This window comes from Leptonychotes weddellii, chromosome 11 (assembly GCF_054177405.1).
Source record: "Leptonychotes weddellii isolate Sample4059 chromosome 11, ASM5417740v2, whole genome shotgun sequence".
Taxonomy (NCBI): domain Eukaryota; kingdom Metazoa; phylum Chordata; class Mammalia; order Carnivora; family Phocidae; genus Leptonychotes; species Leptonychotes weddellii.
This window is the reverse complement of record NC_138379.1, coordinates 11,455,286-11,471,710: the sequence shown is the minus strand read 5'-3', so window position 1 is coordinate 11,471,710 and position 16,425 is coordinate 11,455,286. Positions and strand designations below refer to the sequence as shown.

Here is a 16,425-nt window from a genome sequence, read left to right as displayed (position 1 = left end):
AAGCTATATTACATTTCAGTTATAAGAAAGCAATGCAGTATACAAACTTAAAATCCTAAAAATGGTGTTCCTTCTGTAATAATATCTACATTTTAATGCAGATCTCTATTCAAGTCAGAAATAAAGTCTATGTGACAATTCTATACCTTTATTACCTTTACACTGAGCATTGGAGGACAAGGGCAAGTGAGTTTCATGGCAGGAGTTAAAAATACCATTTTTTTCTAGTGACACGAAACAAAAAAAAAATTGTTGGTCACATTTAAAAGATATGTTCAAAAGAATACATCCATAAGTAGTTTTTGTCTGAGAAATAAATAAAAAATACTTTTTTGGAACACATGAGATGTTTGCCAAGTTGATAGAGACTGGGGTAAGTATTAATTGAGAATCCATACTTTCTCTTAGCTGCTAAGTATGGTGAGGACATGCCATAATTTATAACTGATATATTGTTATTAGTTCTAATTAAGTATGTATACTAATAACATTGCATTGTTATATAGACATAGTCCTCATTGTTTATAAAAACCAGGATTTTTATCATATCGTTTCCCTCCTATAAGAAGGTAAAAGATTTTATGCTCCACAAAAATCATTTCTGTTTTATGTGCTCTTGAGCAAACTAAAGAAAAATTTCCTGGCACCACCTCCTGGTGTCATCCCTCCTCACAGATGGAAGCAACATCAAGTATACTGTTCTCATCAGTGTTTATCCCATTTTGAGATAATGTATGATAATCTGGCTGGATCAGCCATCATTATTGAGAAGCAGGATATGTGGCTTTTCACGTATATTCTTGAGGAAGCAACAGCCCTCCTTCTTCGCATCAGAGGATAGGGTCGAATACCCATATGTCACGGCCAAACCCTGTTTTAGCTCTTTTCTGCAAACTCAAAATTCACTAGTTGGGGGAGAGTACCAGCTTCTAAAGCTTGATTTTGAGGCTGCAAAACAAGCCTTACAATTGAGACCATGCAAGAAGACAAAGCTCTGGCATTGCCACAAAGGGGCACCACCACCCATCTGGGTGAGCAAGAGCTGGAGTCCAAACCTTTGGGGGGGAGCTATACAAAAAATGTCAGAATATGTGACCTGAGTTGCCCTGCCAGCATTTGCTCTGGTTGTATATTTCTCTGCCACAAAACCTGGTGGCTAAGAACAACAACCATTTGTTTTGCTCGGGAATCTACCATGTAGGAAGGGGCTAGATAAGGATAGTCTCCTTTCTCCGCAATGTCTGGTGTCTCATCTGGAATCACTTGAAAACCTGGGACTGGAATAGCTGGAGGTTGGCTGGGCATCTCTTTTTCATGCAGTCTTAGGGCCTCTCTTTTTGGTCTTCCCAAGTGTTCTCTTCAGTAAGATGGCCTTAGGATAACCCAAGAGCAAGTGTTCCAAAAGACTAAGGCAGATGCTACTAGCTTCTCAGGTCTTAACCTCGGAAGTCCCAGAACATCACTCCTTTTGTCTTCTGTTGAGAAGTAAGCTGTGAAGGTGACCCCAGATTCGAGGGGAGGTGTGTCAATGAATTGACAGCCGTCTTTGATCCACCACAACATTGTATCATAATTGATTTTCTTAACTTCTCAACCCTATATACTTTTCATAGCCAGCAAAGAATTAGTTTTGAACAAATTAGCCCTTAACTCTAATTCTTTCTTTCCTATCCAAAATGGTGGCTTCCATGATTTCTACCTCACTATGTCAGTGATCCTTTCCATTTCCCCTAAAAAGTGCTGTAGACATGATCCCTGACATTGCTGCAGGAGAAAAAATTTGTACATTTAGGATTGTGGACATAACAAACAAAGGTGTGGTGACACTTGAAGCCTTTTACTAAACCAGGAGCCAACCCATCTAAGACTCCTCCGAGAGAAGATGTCCAAGGATGGTGATGGTACACTTTAGACAAACATCTGGGCTTTTCCCCAATTCCAAGACTGCTGCTGTTGATCTAGATGTAATACAAGTTATGAACCAGGACGCATATCCCTCCTTGGCTGCTTAACAGAATAATTCTGAAGTATAAAATTTGCCAGGCCAAGCATTCCAGGCTAATTCACTTGCCCCCCAAAACTGGGTGGTCTTCTTGATTATTTGACATAGCATGATTGTCAGACTTTAGTTGTTTTTATGAGCTCACTTACCTTCATCCAATAAAGAGACCACCACTGAAGTTGTAGTTAGATCTTTTTCACTTAGAAACCTGAGAAGCACTGCTCTTTAACATCCAAACCAAAGTATGGTTGTGAAATTGTAGGTCATGGACGAAGTGTGGAAACATAAGGATCGTTAAATGACAAGCCTCAGAGTGCAGGCCATGTTCACATGTGGCCGACAGGGGTGGACATTTGCCCACATAGAAAGATTAGCCTTATAGGAACAAATCATCCAGTAAATAAGGTGTCTTGTGAGTCAACCAGCCCATAGCTGTTACCACCATCATGAAAATAAATAGTATATAAACAAGGCTAAAATCTGTGGCTACCGTGTAAATATGGTAATTTTGCTTAGAAACTTTTTTAATGACCATCTGAGTGGGTGTGGTAGGCAGAATAATGGCCACCCAAAGATGCCACCTCAACATTTATATGTTGGGAAGCATCAGCGTCCCCATGACTTGATAAAGATCAAGAACCTCTAATACAATAATACAGTTAGACAGGAGCCTCATCTGCTAGCTCAGGCTTCATGGTTAAGGAAACACCATCTTTTTTCCTGGCTTAATCAGGGAAATGGAGTCCAATTGCTGATGTTGAAGCTTTTGACATGTGGCTTCACTGCTTCCTCACCTCAGCATTTTCCTTACTGCCTTCACATTGATCTGTAGTTGATTTCCATGCACCTTTGCAAGAGGACAGCCTGTTAAGGAATCACTCTTGAATAAGTTAATCCTTACCTGTCATTTCTGAGAAATAGCCCATCTGTCTTAGTTTTTTATATTAACAAGTATTGCTTCACATTTCACTAGCAAATATATTTTCACAGAATTTATGTCAGCCACTATGATCAGTTTGAGTGCTGTCATCCATTTATAGAGGAATAGGCAATTGTTGGTTATTCTGCTTGTGGTGCAAGCTTTTCATTGATAATTCTGGAATGCAACTCAATTATTCATTTATATCTGGCATCTAGTTATCCACACATGCACAAATATCTTAATCGATCCCTCCATATTTTATAATTTTTACAACTATTATTTATTTCTACCTAAAACTGTAAAGATGCTGAGTAGAGTAATATAAAATATATTCAGTTTTTCAACTAATAGTTATTGTACAACTCGATAAACCAGGCATTCTGTTAGGGACTTCTAGAGAAAGACATAGAAAGATTTTTTGACTATGGGACTCTGATAAAAAGCTTGTACAAGGAGGTAAAATCTGACCTATATCTATAAATAAGGTTAAAGAATGTCTGTGATCTTGAGTGGGAAGGGGGTTAAATGGTAGTGTTTGCCAGACATAGATCTAGATGTTGAAGAATGCCGAGTATATTCTAAGAATGTCATGTTAGTAATTCTTCTTAAAGTTTTCAATTTCCAATCCTTACCTGAATAACAAATCATTCTTCATATGATTGAACTTTGCACTATGAAAGTGAAATTACAAAAGCTTTTAAAATAATGATGGGAATTCTAATGTCTGTTCTAGGGTGCCTGGGTGGCTCAGTTGGTTAAGTGTCTGTCTTCAGCTCAGGTCATGATTTGAGGGTCCTGGATGAGTCCCACACTGGGCTCCCTGCTCAATGGGGAGTCTGCTTCTCCCTCTCTACCATTTCCCCCCTGCTTGTGCTTTCTCTCTCACTCTCTCTCTCAAATAAATAAATAAAAATCTTTTTAAAAAAACCTAATGTCTGTCTTAGGCTATTTATTGTTTTACAATTTGTATTTAAAGTTATATGGATATTCTCTGTCCCCCTCTCCTCTCACTCTCTCTGTCTTCTTCTCTCCTCCCCTCCTCCCTTCTCTCCCTTCCTCCCTTCCCTCCCTCCTCCCTTCCTCCCTCTCTTTTGTCCTTTCTTTCTTTGTTATTTAATACTGGATTTCATAGATGCATATAGAAAGATACATTTTTTAATCCAATGTCACCAGAATTCCATGAATGATACATAAGAATCTTAATATAATGAAGTTTTCAGTGTGTAATCAGCAATTAATATACTGATAAGTCATCAGTATGTCAAATTTCAAATATTTATCTAAAAAGCTGGAAATGAATATGAATAGTGATTTTGTTTTGGAATATTGAACAAATTATTCGCCATCTATTTCTTGAAATGTGAATTATTTGTTAGCTTCAAGAATCACTTTTCCACACGGGAAAGACTTTTCATTGCTAGTTTTCTATTATTTTATTTAACAAGTGGTATTTTGCTGTAATAAACATAAAAATCAACTTTTTTCCTTACATTTTGATTCAAATTGCAAAACAGGGTAGTCTAATTATATAACTAGTAAATTATAACAATAATTTTTCTAAGGGCTCTTAAAAATTGCCATAATATATAATCTTATTTAATTAAACTGATTATATTTTAAACTGAATTTATAGATTTCTTTTTATTTTCTCAATCTTATTAGGCCAACAAATTAAATCAACACAAGAATATAAATGCTTTATATTTTAATACATGAATATATAAATATGGTGAATCCCAAATGGTCTTATTACTTTATACTGTTTAAAATCATACTAACATTCCCTTCAATTTTCAACAAAACACCCAGTTCTAAGTCAGTTTCTGATTATGTATTTGAAGTTGGTTTCATAAATATGATCAGTCTGATGATATAATGTAACAAGTTTTCTTAAACTCTGGGTTTTGTGAATTTAAGTTTATCATTTCCATAATAAATCTAACCTTCTTAGGATCTGAAATACTTCCCCGTTTTTGAAGGAACTAACCCATCTCAAGAATGTCAAAGATTCCATTTCAGAAAACTTAAGTTGTATATCAGCCAAGATATTTTTGGCCAGCAAATACCGGATTTTCTTCTTGCCATTGACACTGATGCCTTATTCGAGTTACTGTAGCAATGACTTCACAAATTACGAAACAGTTGGTTTTAGAGTTTGTGCCATTAATTTGGCTACATTTAACCATATTGCTTTTTTTCCCCCTGCTTCTAATTTGCAACTCTAATTCATCATGTAGCTAACTCCATTCCTCACTGACTGTTTTGTTCAATTCTGAAATTCTTTTCTCTCATTACATGGCAATATATTCTATTTTGTATCTAAAGACACTCTAATGTTGTTTTATTGGCATCTTCACAACTGCATATAAAAATTTGTGATAATTATTTGGTTTTTGTACAATATTTGGATTGACATGACTCCACTATTTTATTTATCTGCATATATTGTAACTTACTCTGCTTTCATGTTAAAATTAACAGCACACCTTAACAAAACCATCCACCACCCTTTCTCAAACATACAGAAATAAGTATATTATTTGTATGATTAAGAGAGCAAAATATAAATTTGCAAAAATCTAATAAAGCTATGTGAAATATATGTAAAATCTCCACACTGTCTAATGTGTCTACACTTCGGTAGAATGGAAGCTACAAAAGAATTATAAGGCATAATCCACAGCTCTGTGATGTCTATTGAATTATTAGAGAAAAGAAAAGCATATGCTTTATACAAATAAACCAAAAGGAGAGTATACAATTCAATTCTGTGTGTTTGTGTATGTGTGTAAAATCTCATAAAAATTTAATGTAAATTATTGTTAAAGTTTAGAGAGTATGATGTCATGCATTAATTTAGATTAATTTCATAAGGAACCAATGAGGTTCATAGAACATGTGTGAATGTTCCCATTTCACAGGAAAAAAAAGACAATCTCAGCAGTTTCATCATTAGAACATTTGAAGATTTGTCTGGGTAGCATATATGTGAGCGGAGCACATTTCTTTAGTTCCTGCATTGCAGTTATTCTCTGTTTTGTGCCTTTACCCTAAGATGTGTGAGTGTTTTATTTATAAAAGGAAGTTGCATTTTATCAAAGTGAAGGTAAAGGCATCTAGTGAATGGTGAGTGAGAAGACCTGCAGGGGCATGATTAACTCCAGTCTTGAGAGACCAGAAAGGATGCTAATGATCCAACCTGTGGACATCTGAGATTCATATCTACACATGAGCTATAGTTCATGTCCCCAAAAGAAAAGCAACCAAACATTTAAAAATCTTTACTCTCAGCAATTAGTCTTTTAAGAATCATGAAAACCTGGTCGTCTTCACTAGATATTCTGCTTACTCTGGACTTTGTTTTGTTGTGAATATATTTAAGAAGTGGTAATGTAGGTTGACTTAAAAATTTTAATATTTCCTATCTCCCCACACTGAAAGAACCTACTACCAGCTATATGATTTCAGTATTGTTCCCAAGTAGCCAGAAAACAATGTCCTAACTTGTGAGTTATTTATATTTCAAAGGCTTCAAAGATTTTCGTTTTATGGGAAAAAGGGCAATATTTACATAATACCTACATTCAATATTTTCATGTCTGCATGTGTGTTTACTGTATTTAATATTTGGTTTATATAGTAACTTAAGGCTACTTGCACATTTATGGAAAATTCTTTAAAATGGAGTATCTGAAAATTACAATGTATTTTAACTACCTCACAAGGAAAACCATTCCTTTCATATCTATGTAGTAGTATTTTAGAAATATTTTAGATATAATTTTATTTTATGAATCCAATAATAGCATTTTAAGAATGAGTTTCTATTCTCCTTGAGTTTGTCACTGTGTCCTGTCTATAATAAAACCAGGGCATGCACACAGACACTTGATTCTCAGAGCTTAAGACTGTTTTTGCTACAACAAGCTGATACTTCTTCCTACCTACAACCCTAGTGTGCCTGGATATAATAGAATTCAAATCAATATGTATTGTTTTTAAATTAGACTACCTAAGCTATAATTTGGGGTTTCTCAGTATGACAAAGTTGTTGTTGATAGTGGGTTTTTTACATTTTTATTTGTGATTATTGTTTAAGCTTTATTTTTTGTGTGTTATCTGATTTTTTGCTTCCTTTGTCTTATAAGCAATTTTTAGTCGTAAACCATTCAGTATATGTCATTTCAAATTATAAGAACATGTATATACTTATGAAGTTATAGAATTGTGAATTTAAATATACAATAATATTTCATATAATACTTAATCAGTTATATATTTATCTGTACATAATATTTTATAATAACAAGACATATCTGATAGGTATAGTTGCAGTATCCCACCCTCACACCTTGCCTCTTGACATTGGGTTTTTGGAGAGTTTGTTTTAATGCTGATAAAAAAAACAAAGATGCAAAGGTGAAGTTAGCTAAAGATGCAAAAGGGAAGGGCTTTCAAATTAGATTGTACTGCTATTTTTTGATTGGCCTTAACAATATTCAATGAAGAAAAGATTGTTCTCCCTCTTCCTCTCAGTTCAGCTCTTATGGAGGACACGGTCATTGATCTTCCAAGTGCAGAACCTGAGCAGAAGTTGAGGCATAAAAAAGTTCCAATGTTTGAGATTTGGAAAGGAAGAGGGTTGCATATTATGAAAGTCAGCATCATGAGTTAACTAGGTGTTGAAAAGTAGCAACAGTTTGGCCAAAAGATAAGGAAATAATTTCTATCACAAGGAGCCACGGTGCGTAGCCAATGTAAGCAGAAAACTTGTATATGTCCCAGCATGAGTCAGAGGTTTGGTATGAGGCATATTTGGGTTTGACTGTCAATTTTACCAATTAATACTTTCTTGGAATCTGAAAGAGTTTCCTTCTCTCAATATTTATGATCTGGAAACTGAGAAGCAGGGCATAAAATGATTTCTAGTTCCGGGGCGCCTGGGTGGCTCAGTTGGTTAAGCGACTGCCTTCGGCTCAGGTCATGATCCTGGAGTCCTGGGATCGAGTCCCACATCCGGCTCCCTGCTCAGCGGGGAGTCTGCTTCTCCCCCCGACCCTCCCCACTCTCATGCTCTCTCTATCTCATTCTCTCTCTCAAATAAATAAATAAAATCTTTAAAAAAAATGATTTCTAGTTCCAAGAATTTGAGTCACTGTAAATGGATTGTCTAGTATACATATAACCCACTGCTGAAGTTAATTTCTTTTCTTCAACCAACTACAGGGTAAACATAAACACCCCAATACTCTTATGGATACTGGATCATGGAGGAAATTATACATATATCTTTTTCATTTGAGTGATATCACCTTGTTCTGCAACTGAAAAACTATATAAACCTGAATGCATGGCAGGTTGGAACCATACAGGGGTGAAGGAATTCCTTCTGGTAGGTTTAAGTGAAAACCCTAATTTGCAGATCCCTCTTTTTTTGCTTTTCACCCTTATTTATTTCACCACTCTGGCAGGTAACTAGAGGATGATTATCTTGATCTGGTTAAATGCCCAACTTCATACTCCGATATACTTCTTCCTTAGCAACCTCTCTTTTTGTGATATATCCTACCCTACTGTCTTTGCTCCTAAGATGTTGGTCAATTTCCTATCAAAACACAAGTCCAGCACATTTTCTGGTTGTGTTCTACAGAGTTTCTTTTTTGAGGGATATGTAATGACAGAGGGCATCCTCCTATCTATGATGGCTTATGACCGCTATGTGGCAATAGCTAATCCCTTGTTGTATACAGTCATAATGACCCAAAGGGTTTGTATTCAGATGGTCCTCGCATCTTTCTTGGGTGGGCTCATTAACTTGCTCATGCACACAATAGGTTTGCTCAAACTAGACTTCTGTGGTCCTAACATTATGAATCATTATTTCTGTGACATTCCCCCTCTTCTGAGACTCTCCTGTTCTGATGCCCATAACAATGAAATGCTGCTTTTAATATTCTCTGGGGTCATTGCAATGTTCACTTTCACTATCATCATAGTCTCTTATATGTGCATCATCGTTGTCATCCAAAGAATCCGCTCAGCTGAGGAGAGGCACAAAGCCTTCTCCACTTGTGCCTCTCATCTGACTGCCGTGACCTTATTCTATGGGTCTGTGACCTTTAGTTACATCCAGCCAAGTTCTCAGTATTCCCTGGAACAGGAGAAGATCTCTGCTGTGTTTTATACATTGGTGATCCCCATGCTAAACACACTGATTTATAGCCTATGAAATAAGGATGTGAAAGATGCAGTCAAAAGTTCAGTATGGTGGAAGAGAACTCCCAACTGACCCAATCTTGTCCATGGCTTTGTTAGCCTAACATTAAATAGATAGACTTTCCTTAAAATTGTATCACAGACACGAACACCAACAAAACTATAATCAAGGTAGTCTCATGAAATTGAAGACATGAGTGTTGAGTTTGACACGAAGACTGAAAATCACTATATTTTACCATTCATTGTTTTGTGACTCAACAGTTTCATTCTCTCAAGAGCTAGTACATTTTTTTTCCCTAACAAATTCTGATGCTAAACTCTGAAAGATATCACTATGGATTTAAAAGACTCTCACATTGATTCAAATGAAAAAAAACACTCCGGGCGCCTGCGTGGCTCAGTTGGTTAAGGGACTGCCTTCGGCTCAGGTCATGATCCTGGAGTCCTGGGATCGAGTCCCACATCGGGCTCCTAGCTCAGCGACGAGCCTACTTCTCCCTCTGACCTTCTCCCCTCTCATGCTGTTTCTCTCTCTCTCACTCTCTAATACATAAATAAATAAAATCTTTAAAAAAAAAAAAGAAAAAAACACCCCAACAATAGGAATTTATCAAATGCATTCTTATCTCAGAGAAAAAGTGAAATAGCCTCTTGGCACGATTTTCTTGGATCAGATCTTTTTGTTGTTATTGTTGTTCTAAAAATGCTATCATCCAAGTAAAGACATGTATCTCCATTTTTGTATTTAAATTATATATCTTAATGGTATCTTAGAATAGCTATAGAAAAAAATAACTGTCATTACTTATAATTTATGCATTCAACACTCTTCTGTTTAGTCCCTTTACTTGTACCAGTTACTCTGTGATATCCAAACATTAAAATATTTAAGATATGGGACAAAAGCTGTTAGAGGAACAGGTAATGGAGGGATATGGTAAACGAGTTTGCAAAGTATTGTGTGAAGATGAATGCATTACCTAATATTACATCTCAAACTTTTGGAAAGCATGATTGTGTACTGGATATATAAAATAAAATTGTGTCATTACTACTATAAAGAAATATATGTATATATAAATGGGTATATCCACACACATATATATATACATATAGTAAGCTAAAGATCGAGAGACTGATAAAGCAAATAAGCAATTGCAGTTTGTATCTATAGTTAAGGAACACAGTAGAGATCATTTAAATATTCTTGCAAATCTGTCTTATTCTTGAATATGTTCTATAAGTTTGAAGTGTTTCAAAATAAAAAAAAAAGGAAAATATACACTTTTACTTCTGGATGAAGTACGTTGTGATCAAAAGAACATCTATGTAAAAATAACAAGAAAAGCAAGATGATAAGAATTATCTGTTGAATGAAGTGAGTAGCTATTGAAGAAAAGGGAGCTGGAGGGGCTTAGGCTTCAGAGAGGCATGAATTTGGAGATGTGAGCTAACTTAGTCTCACTGATTCAGGGCACATTTGACAGTGTAGGCTTGGCTTGCATGGAGGGTTCTGGAAAGGGTTCAGCAGACTCAGGAGAGGTTCAGGCAGATATTTTTCAGGTTTCAGCACACGGTTCCATTTCTTCTCAGGGCATTAGCCATATTCTGGGTCTGAAGACCAGGTAAACAAATAGCAGAGGGATGAACACACAATAGACTAGATAAATAGATGATATAGATAGATGATGATAGACGATGATAGATAGATGATAGATGATAGATAGATAGATAGATAGATAGATAGATAGATAATAGATTTAAATGGAAAACTTCTGGGAATGCCTGGGTGCCTCAGTCTATTAAGCGTCTGACTCTTGATTTCTACGCAGGTCATAATCTTAGGGTAGTGAGATGGAGCCCTGTGTTGGGCTCTGTGCTGAGCATGGAGCCTGCTTAAGATTCTCTCTCTCCCTCTCCCTCTGCTCCCCCCTCCCTAAATAATTGAAAAGAAAGAAAAAGAAAGAAAGGAAGGAAGAAAGAAAGAAAGAAAGAAAGAAGAAAGAAAGAAAAAGGAAGGAAGGAAGGAAGGAAGGATGAACTTCTAAAAAACAGAGAGAAATATTTGGTGTTGTCCCAAACAATACAAATATTAAAGATTGCCATCTTCCAAAGCAGGGGCTCCTGTGCCTTGTAACTGTTCTGGGGAAAGAGAAAACAGTGGTCCTCTCGGCTGTTATGTGGCCTGAGGAGATGAACTGGATTATATCGGAGCTTAAACACACAACTGTTTCCCCCCGCCCACCCGTCCCCCTCCACACACACACACAGGAAATTGGATGGGATGGAAGGTGGAGAGTATAAGAAACTGGTCTGGGCCACAGGGGTACATTGAAATCTCCCACTCTCCTGCTGTGCTTAGAAGGCACGAAATCCTGCTAGAAGGAAGAGCTACCAACAAATGTAATAAAGGTTTCCTCCCCAGAACATTTGCCAGATTTTGGTCTTGCTGTAAGCCAGGCAAAAAGGGCTAGAGTTTTCTTTGTGAAGCACAGAAGATTCAGATTTTTGCAGATTCAAATGGAATTGGAAAGACAGTGATATTTTTCTCAGTCTTTAGGTGCTTGGTTGATAAGATTCCACCAGAAGTAGAGGCCTGCATCAGACACAAGACTGGCAGCCCCCTGAAAATATTGGCTGCAATTTGAAGATGTGCAGGCACATCTCACTTTATTATGCTTCACTTTATTTAACTTCACAACTACCATGATTTTTTACAAAATTGAAGGTTCATGGCATCCCTGCATCAAGCAAGTCTATCAATGTCACTTCTCCAACAGCATTTGCTCACTTGTTATCTCTGTGTCACATTTTGGTAATTCTTGCAATATTTCAAGCTTTTTCAATATTATATTTGTTACAGTGATCTGTGATCAATGATGACGACTCGCTGGAGGCTCAGATGATGGTTAGCATTTTGTAGTAAGAAAGCATTTTTAAATTAAGGTATGCACACTGGCTTTTTTAGATGCGATGCTCTTGCACACTTGATAGACTATAGCATAATATAAACATAATTTTTATGTGCACTGGGAAACCAAAAAAGTCATTCGACTCACTTTATTGCAATGTTCTGGAAGCAAACCCACAATATCTCCAAGGTATAGCTGTATAGAGCAGGGAGCTCAGTTCACACCACCAAAGAATTAAAACTTAATTGTCTATAGTGCTTAAGGGCTAGAGAGAGAGAGAGAGAGAAGCCCACCTCTTAATCAATGTCTTGGGAAATCTACACCCAAACAGGGAGAAGGCAGAAGAAAAATGCGGTCTAACTTCAATCCAGTCTAGAACCAGCGCAAATAATATCTGAATTAATTTAGTCAGCCTCTCATCTGTTATGCCTTTTTAGAAAGAATAAAGCCCTCCCTGGCAGAAAGTAATGTCATCTTCACTTTCTATGTATCTTTAATCACATGCAAAGAACCAGAAATTATTTTTAAAAAGAGTGAGTGGGAGAACACAAAATATAAGCAGGATCACAGAAGAGCTATGAACCTTAACTTTAAATTCACATCATACATGAAGATTGACTTAAGATGGATCATAGAAGTAAATGTGTGAAAGATGAAAAAAAAATAGAGCCTCTAGAGATAAATATAAGTCTGTATCTTCATAACATCAAAATGGGTAAACATTTCTTAATAAGGATATACAGGGACACCTGGTGGTTGAGTTAGTTAAGCGTCTGCCTTCCGCTCAGGTGGTGATCCCAGGGTCCGGGACTGAGTCTCACATTAGGCTTCTTGCTCAGCGGGAAGCCTGCTTCTCCCTCTGCTTGTGCTCTCTTTTTCTCTCTCTGACAAATATATTTTAAAAAATCTTTTTTAAAAAAGGATATACAAACACTAAAATAAAAAGAACAATGGGAGAATAGATCTGTGTTTTATTTATTTATTCTTTCTTTCTCGAAATTTTTATTTAAATTCCAGTTGCTTGACATACAGTATAATATTCGCTTCAGGTGTAGAATTGAGTGATTCAACACTTCTATACAACACCCAGTGAGGTTTTGTTTTAAATGAGGACTTCTGTCCCTGGAAATACACCATTACAAGACTAAAAAGGTAAGCCACAGAATATGGAAAAATATTCATAGTGTACTGGCAAAAGATTCATCTAAAATATTTAAAAAGAACTGCCAGTCAATAAAAGACAAATAAGACAACTAAATATGGAAAAAAAAATAGAAAAACGTTTATATGAAAGTCATTCAAAATAACCAATAAGCATATGTAAAAATGTTTAATGTCATTACTCACACATTTCCAACAGGTGTATGAAAATGATACAGGCTGTTTGGAGAACTGTCTGATGGTAAACCGAATATATGGCTAGCTTATGTCCCAAGATTTCCCAGCTATGAATGTGTGTGTTCACAAACATACACGGACAATAATTCTCAGCAGTTTTATTCATAATATTTATACTTATAAACTAGAAACAAAAACCAGACCATTTTAAATTCTTAATCGCAGGAAACAAACTGAGGGTTGCTGGAGTGGGGGGTGGGGTGGGAGGGATGGGGTGACTGGGTGATAGACACTGGGGAGGGTATGTGCTCTGGTAAGCGCTGTGAATTGTGCAAGACTGTTGAATCACAGATCTGTACCTCTGAAACAAATAATGCAATATATGTTAAGAAAGAAAAAAAAAGAAGAAGAAGAAGAATGTAGCAGGAGGGGAAGAATGAAGCGGGGGAAATCGGAGGGGGAGACGAACCATGAGAGACAATGGACTCTGAGAAACAAACTGAGGGTTCTAAAGGGGAGGGGGGTGGGAGGATGGGTTAGCCTGGTGGTGGGTATTGAGGAGGGCACATTCTGCATGGAGCACTGGGTGTTATGCACAAACAATGAATCATGGAACACTACATCTAAAACTAATGATGTAATGTATGGTGATTAACATAAGAATAAAAAAACCCAGACCATTTTAAGGAATACATTAATAAATTTTGATATATTCATAAAATGGCAGGCTAAACATCACTTTTTTTCAAAAGCTACTGATGTACAATAAGGTAAATGAATGTCACAAATGTTATGCTCAATAAAGAAAAGCAGAAACTAAAAGTCCATATATTTAAAAAAAGAAAAGTCCATGTGTAGGATTCCATTTGTGTAAGGTTTAACAACAGATAAATTTAAGTTATGGTAATATAGCTATGAGGGACCATTCTGTAGTGCTGGAAATATCTGTATCATTACGATTTGTGTGGTGGTTATGCTCATGTGCATATACATAAAATTGAAATAAATTGTATACTTGGGGTGCCTGGGTGCCTCTGTCAGCTAGGCATCTGCCTTCAGCTCAGGTCATGATCCAGGGGTTTTGGGATCAAGACCCACATCCAGCTCCCAGCTCAGCAAGGAGTCTGCTTCTACCATTCCCTCTGACCTTCCCTGTTGCTCACATTTTCTCTCTCTCTCTCTCCGTCTGTCTCTCAAATGAATAAATAAAAAAGAAATCTGAAATAAATTATATATTTAACATCAGGGCACTTTACAATGTGGTATGTGTATGCATGTGTATATAATTCTTGAACAAGTGTTCAGAGGAAAAGACAAAAAAATGGAATTTCAATGAAAATATGAAAAGCAAAGGGAAGGGTAAATTGGAGATTTGTGGGTAATTACAAATTGTGATTGAATTTTGACTGTACAACAATAATAATATTTTATTAGGAGGTTTAAAATAAATAGAATATAAATGCATGGAAACAATGCAAAAAGCAGTGTGGATCAGTGGGATTAAATCTTCTAAGGCTTTTTTTTTTTTTAAAGATTTTATTTATTTATTTGACAGAGAGAGACAAAGCGAGAGAGGGAACACAAGCAGGGGGAGTGGGAGAGAGAGAAGCAGGCTTCCCGCTGAGCAGGGAGCCCGATGTGGGGCTCGATCCCAGGACCCTGGCATCATGACCTGCGCCGAAGGCAGACGCTTAACGACTGAGCCACCCAGGCACCCCAATCTTCTAAGGCTTTAATAAGAAAAGTGAAATAAGGAATGGAGTGCATTATACTTAATATTTCAAATTGCATAATTTAAAATGGAAGCCAATCCATAACATAGTAAATGCAAAAGTTAGAACAATAAAAAATATAAATCGAGACATCTTAAAAACTTAATAGGCAAAACATTTCTTAAATAAGACACAAAATGACCATTAAGGAGAAAGTAAGGAGCATTGAATTACATTGATATTTAATAATATATTTATAGGGGTGCCTGGGTGGCTCAGTCGTTAAGCATCTGCTTTCGACTCAGGTCATGATCCCAGGGTCCTGGGATCGAGCCCCGCATCGGGCTCCTTGCTCCGTGGGAAGCCTGCTTCTCCCTCTCCCACTCCCCCTGCTTGTGTTCCCTCCCTCGCTGTGTCTCTCTCTGTCAAATAAATAAATAAAATCTTTTAAAAAAAATTATAGAATGAAAAAGTAAACCAGAGTCAGTGAAAATAGTTTCCCTACATATTTATGAAACTATAATCAAAATGTATAAAGAAATCTTACAAACTAATAAAACCAAGATAGACAACATAATAGAAAAAAAGGTGCGGACAGGGGGCAAAATATCTGCAAGGCACATGACACAATAAATATTGAAAATCTCCCAACTTCCAGTAAAAATAAAGGAAAGTTGCTCAACTTTATTAGAAATCTGGGGAAAGAAAATTAACCACAAAATGATATGACAATAAAAATAGTATACGAAATCAGGGTCACCTGTCTCTCAGTTGGTGGAGCAAGTGACTTGATCTCAGGGTTGTGAGTTTGAGCCCCGTGCTGGTTGTAGAGATTATTTTAAAAAATAAAATCTTTTTAAAAAAAGTTTCCAATATCAAGTGCTGAAGAGATGGAGCAGCTACAACTCTCATAAAGCACTGACAGAGATGTTACTCAGAACAACTTTGAAAAAATAATTGCCAGTACTTAAAAAGCTGCACATACAAAATGCAGAACATTAACACTGTATTACATATAAAATGTAGGTTTAACAGAAATTTACAAGACCTACAAAGAAACAGAAAAATGTAATACATTGGACTCAGGAAAAAAAGAAGTCAGTAGAAACTGAATGACCCAGATGTTAGATTGAGCAGAAAAAGACATCAAAGTACTATTATAAATAATATGTTCAGATAACTTAAGAAAATACATATAAAGAATTAAAGGAAAGTGTGACAGTAAGTATTCATCAAATATAGAACCTCAATAAAAAGAAAGGGACAAATAAAAAATACCAAATGAGAATTCTGTAGTTAAAAATACAGTAACTGAAATGA

The 16,425-nt window shown here is 36.3% G+C and overlaps 1 protein-coding gene across 1 annotated transcript; it reads left to right on the top strand.

Moving 5' to 3' along the window:
* The first annotated feature begins 8,262 nt into the window (after positions 1-8,262).
* LOC102743698 (olfactory receptor 5J3-like) lies at positions 8,263-9,213 on the top strand. The gene is given in 1 exon segment (XM_081798939.1): positions 8,263-9,213. A coding segment is annotated over 1 exon segment (939 nt). The 5' UTR covers positions 8,263-8,274.
* Positions 9,214-16,425: the final 7,212 nt, after the last annotated feature.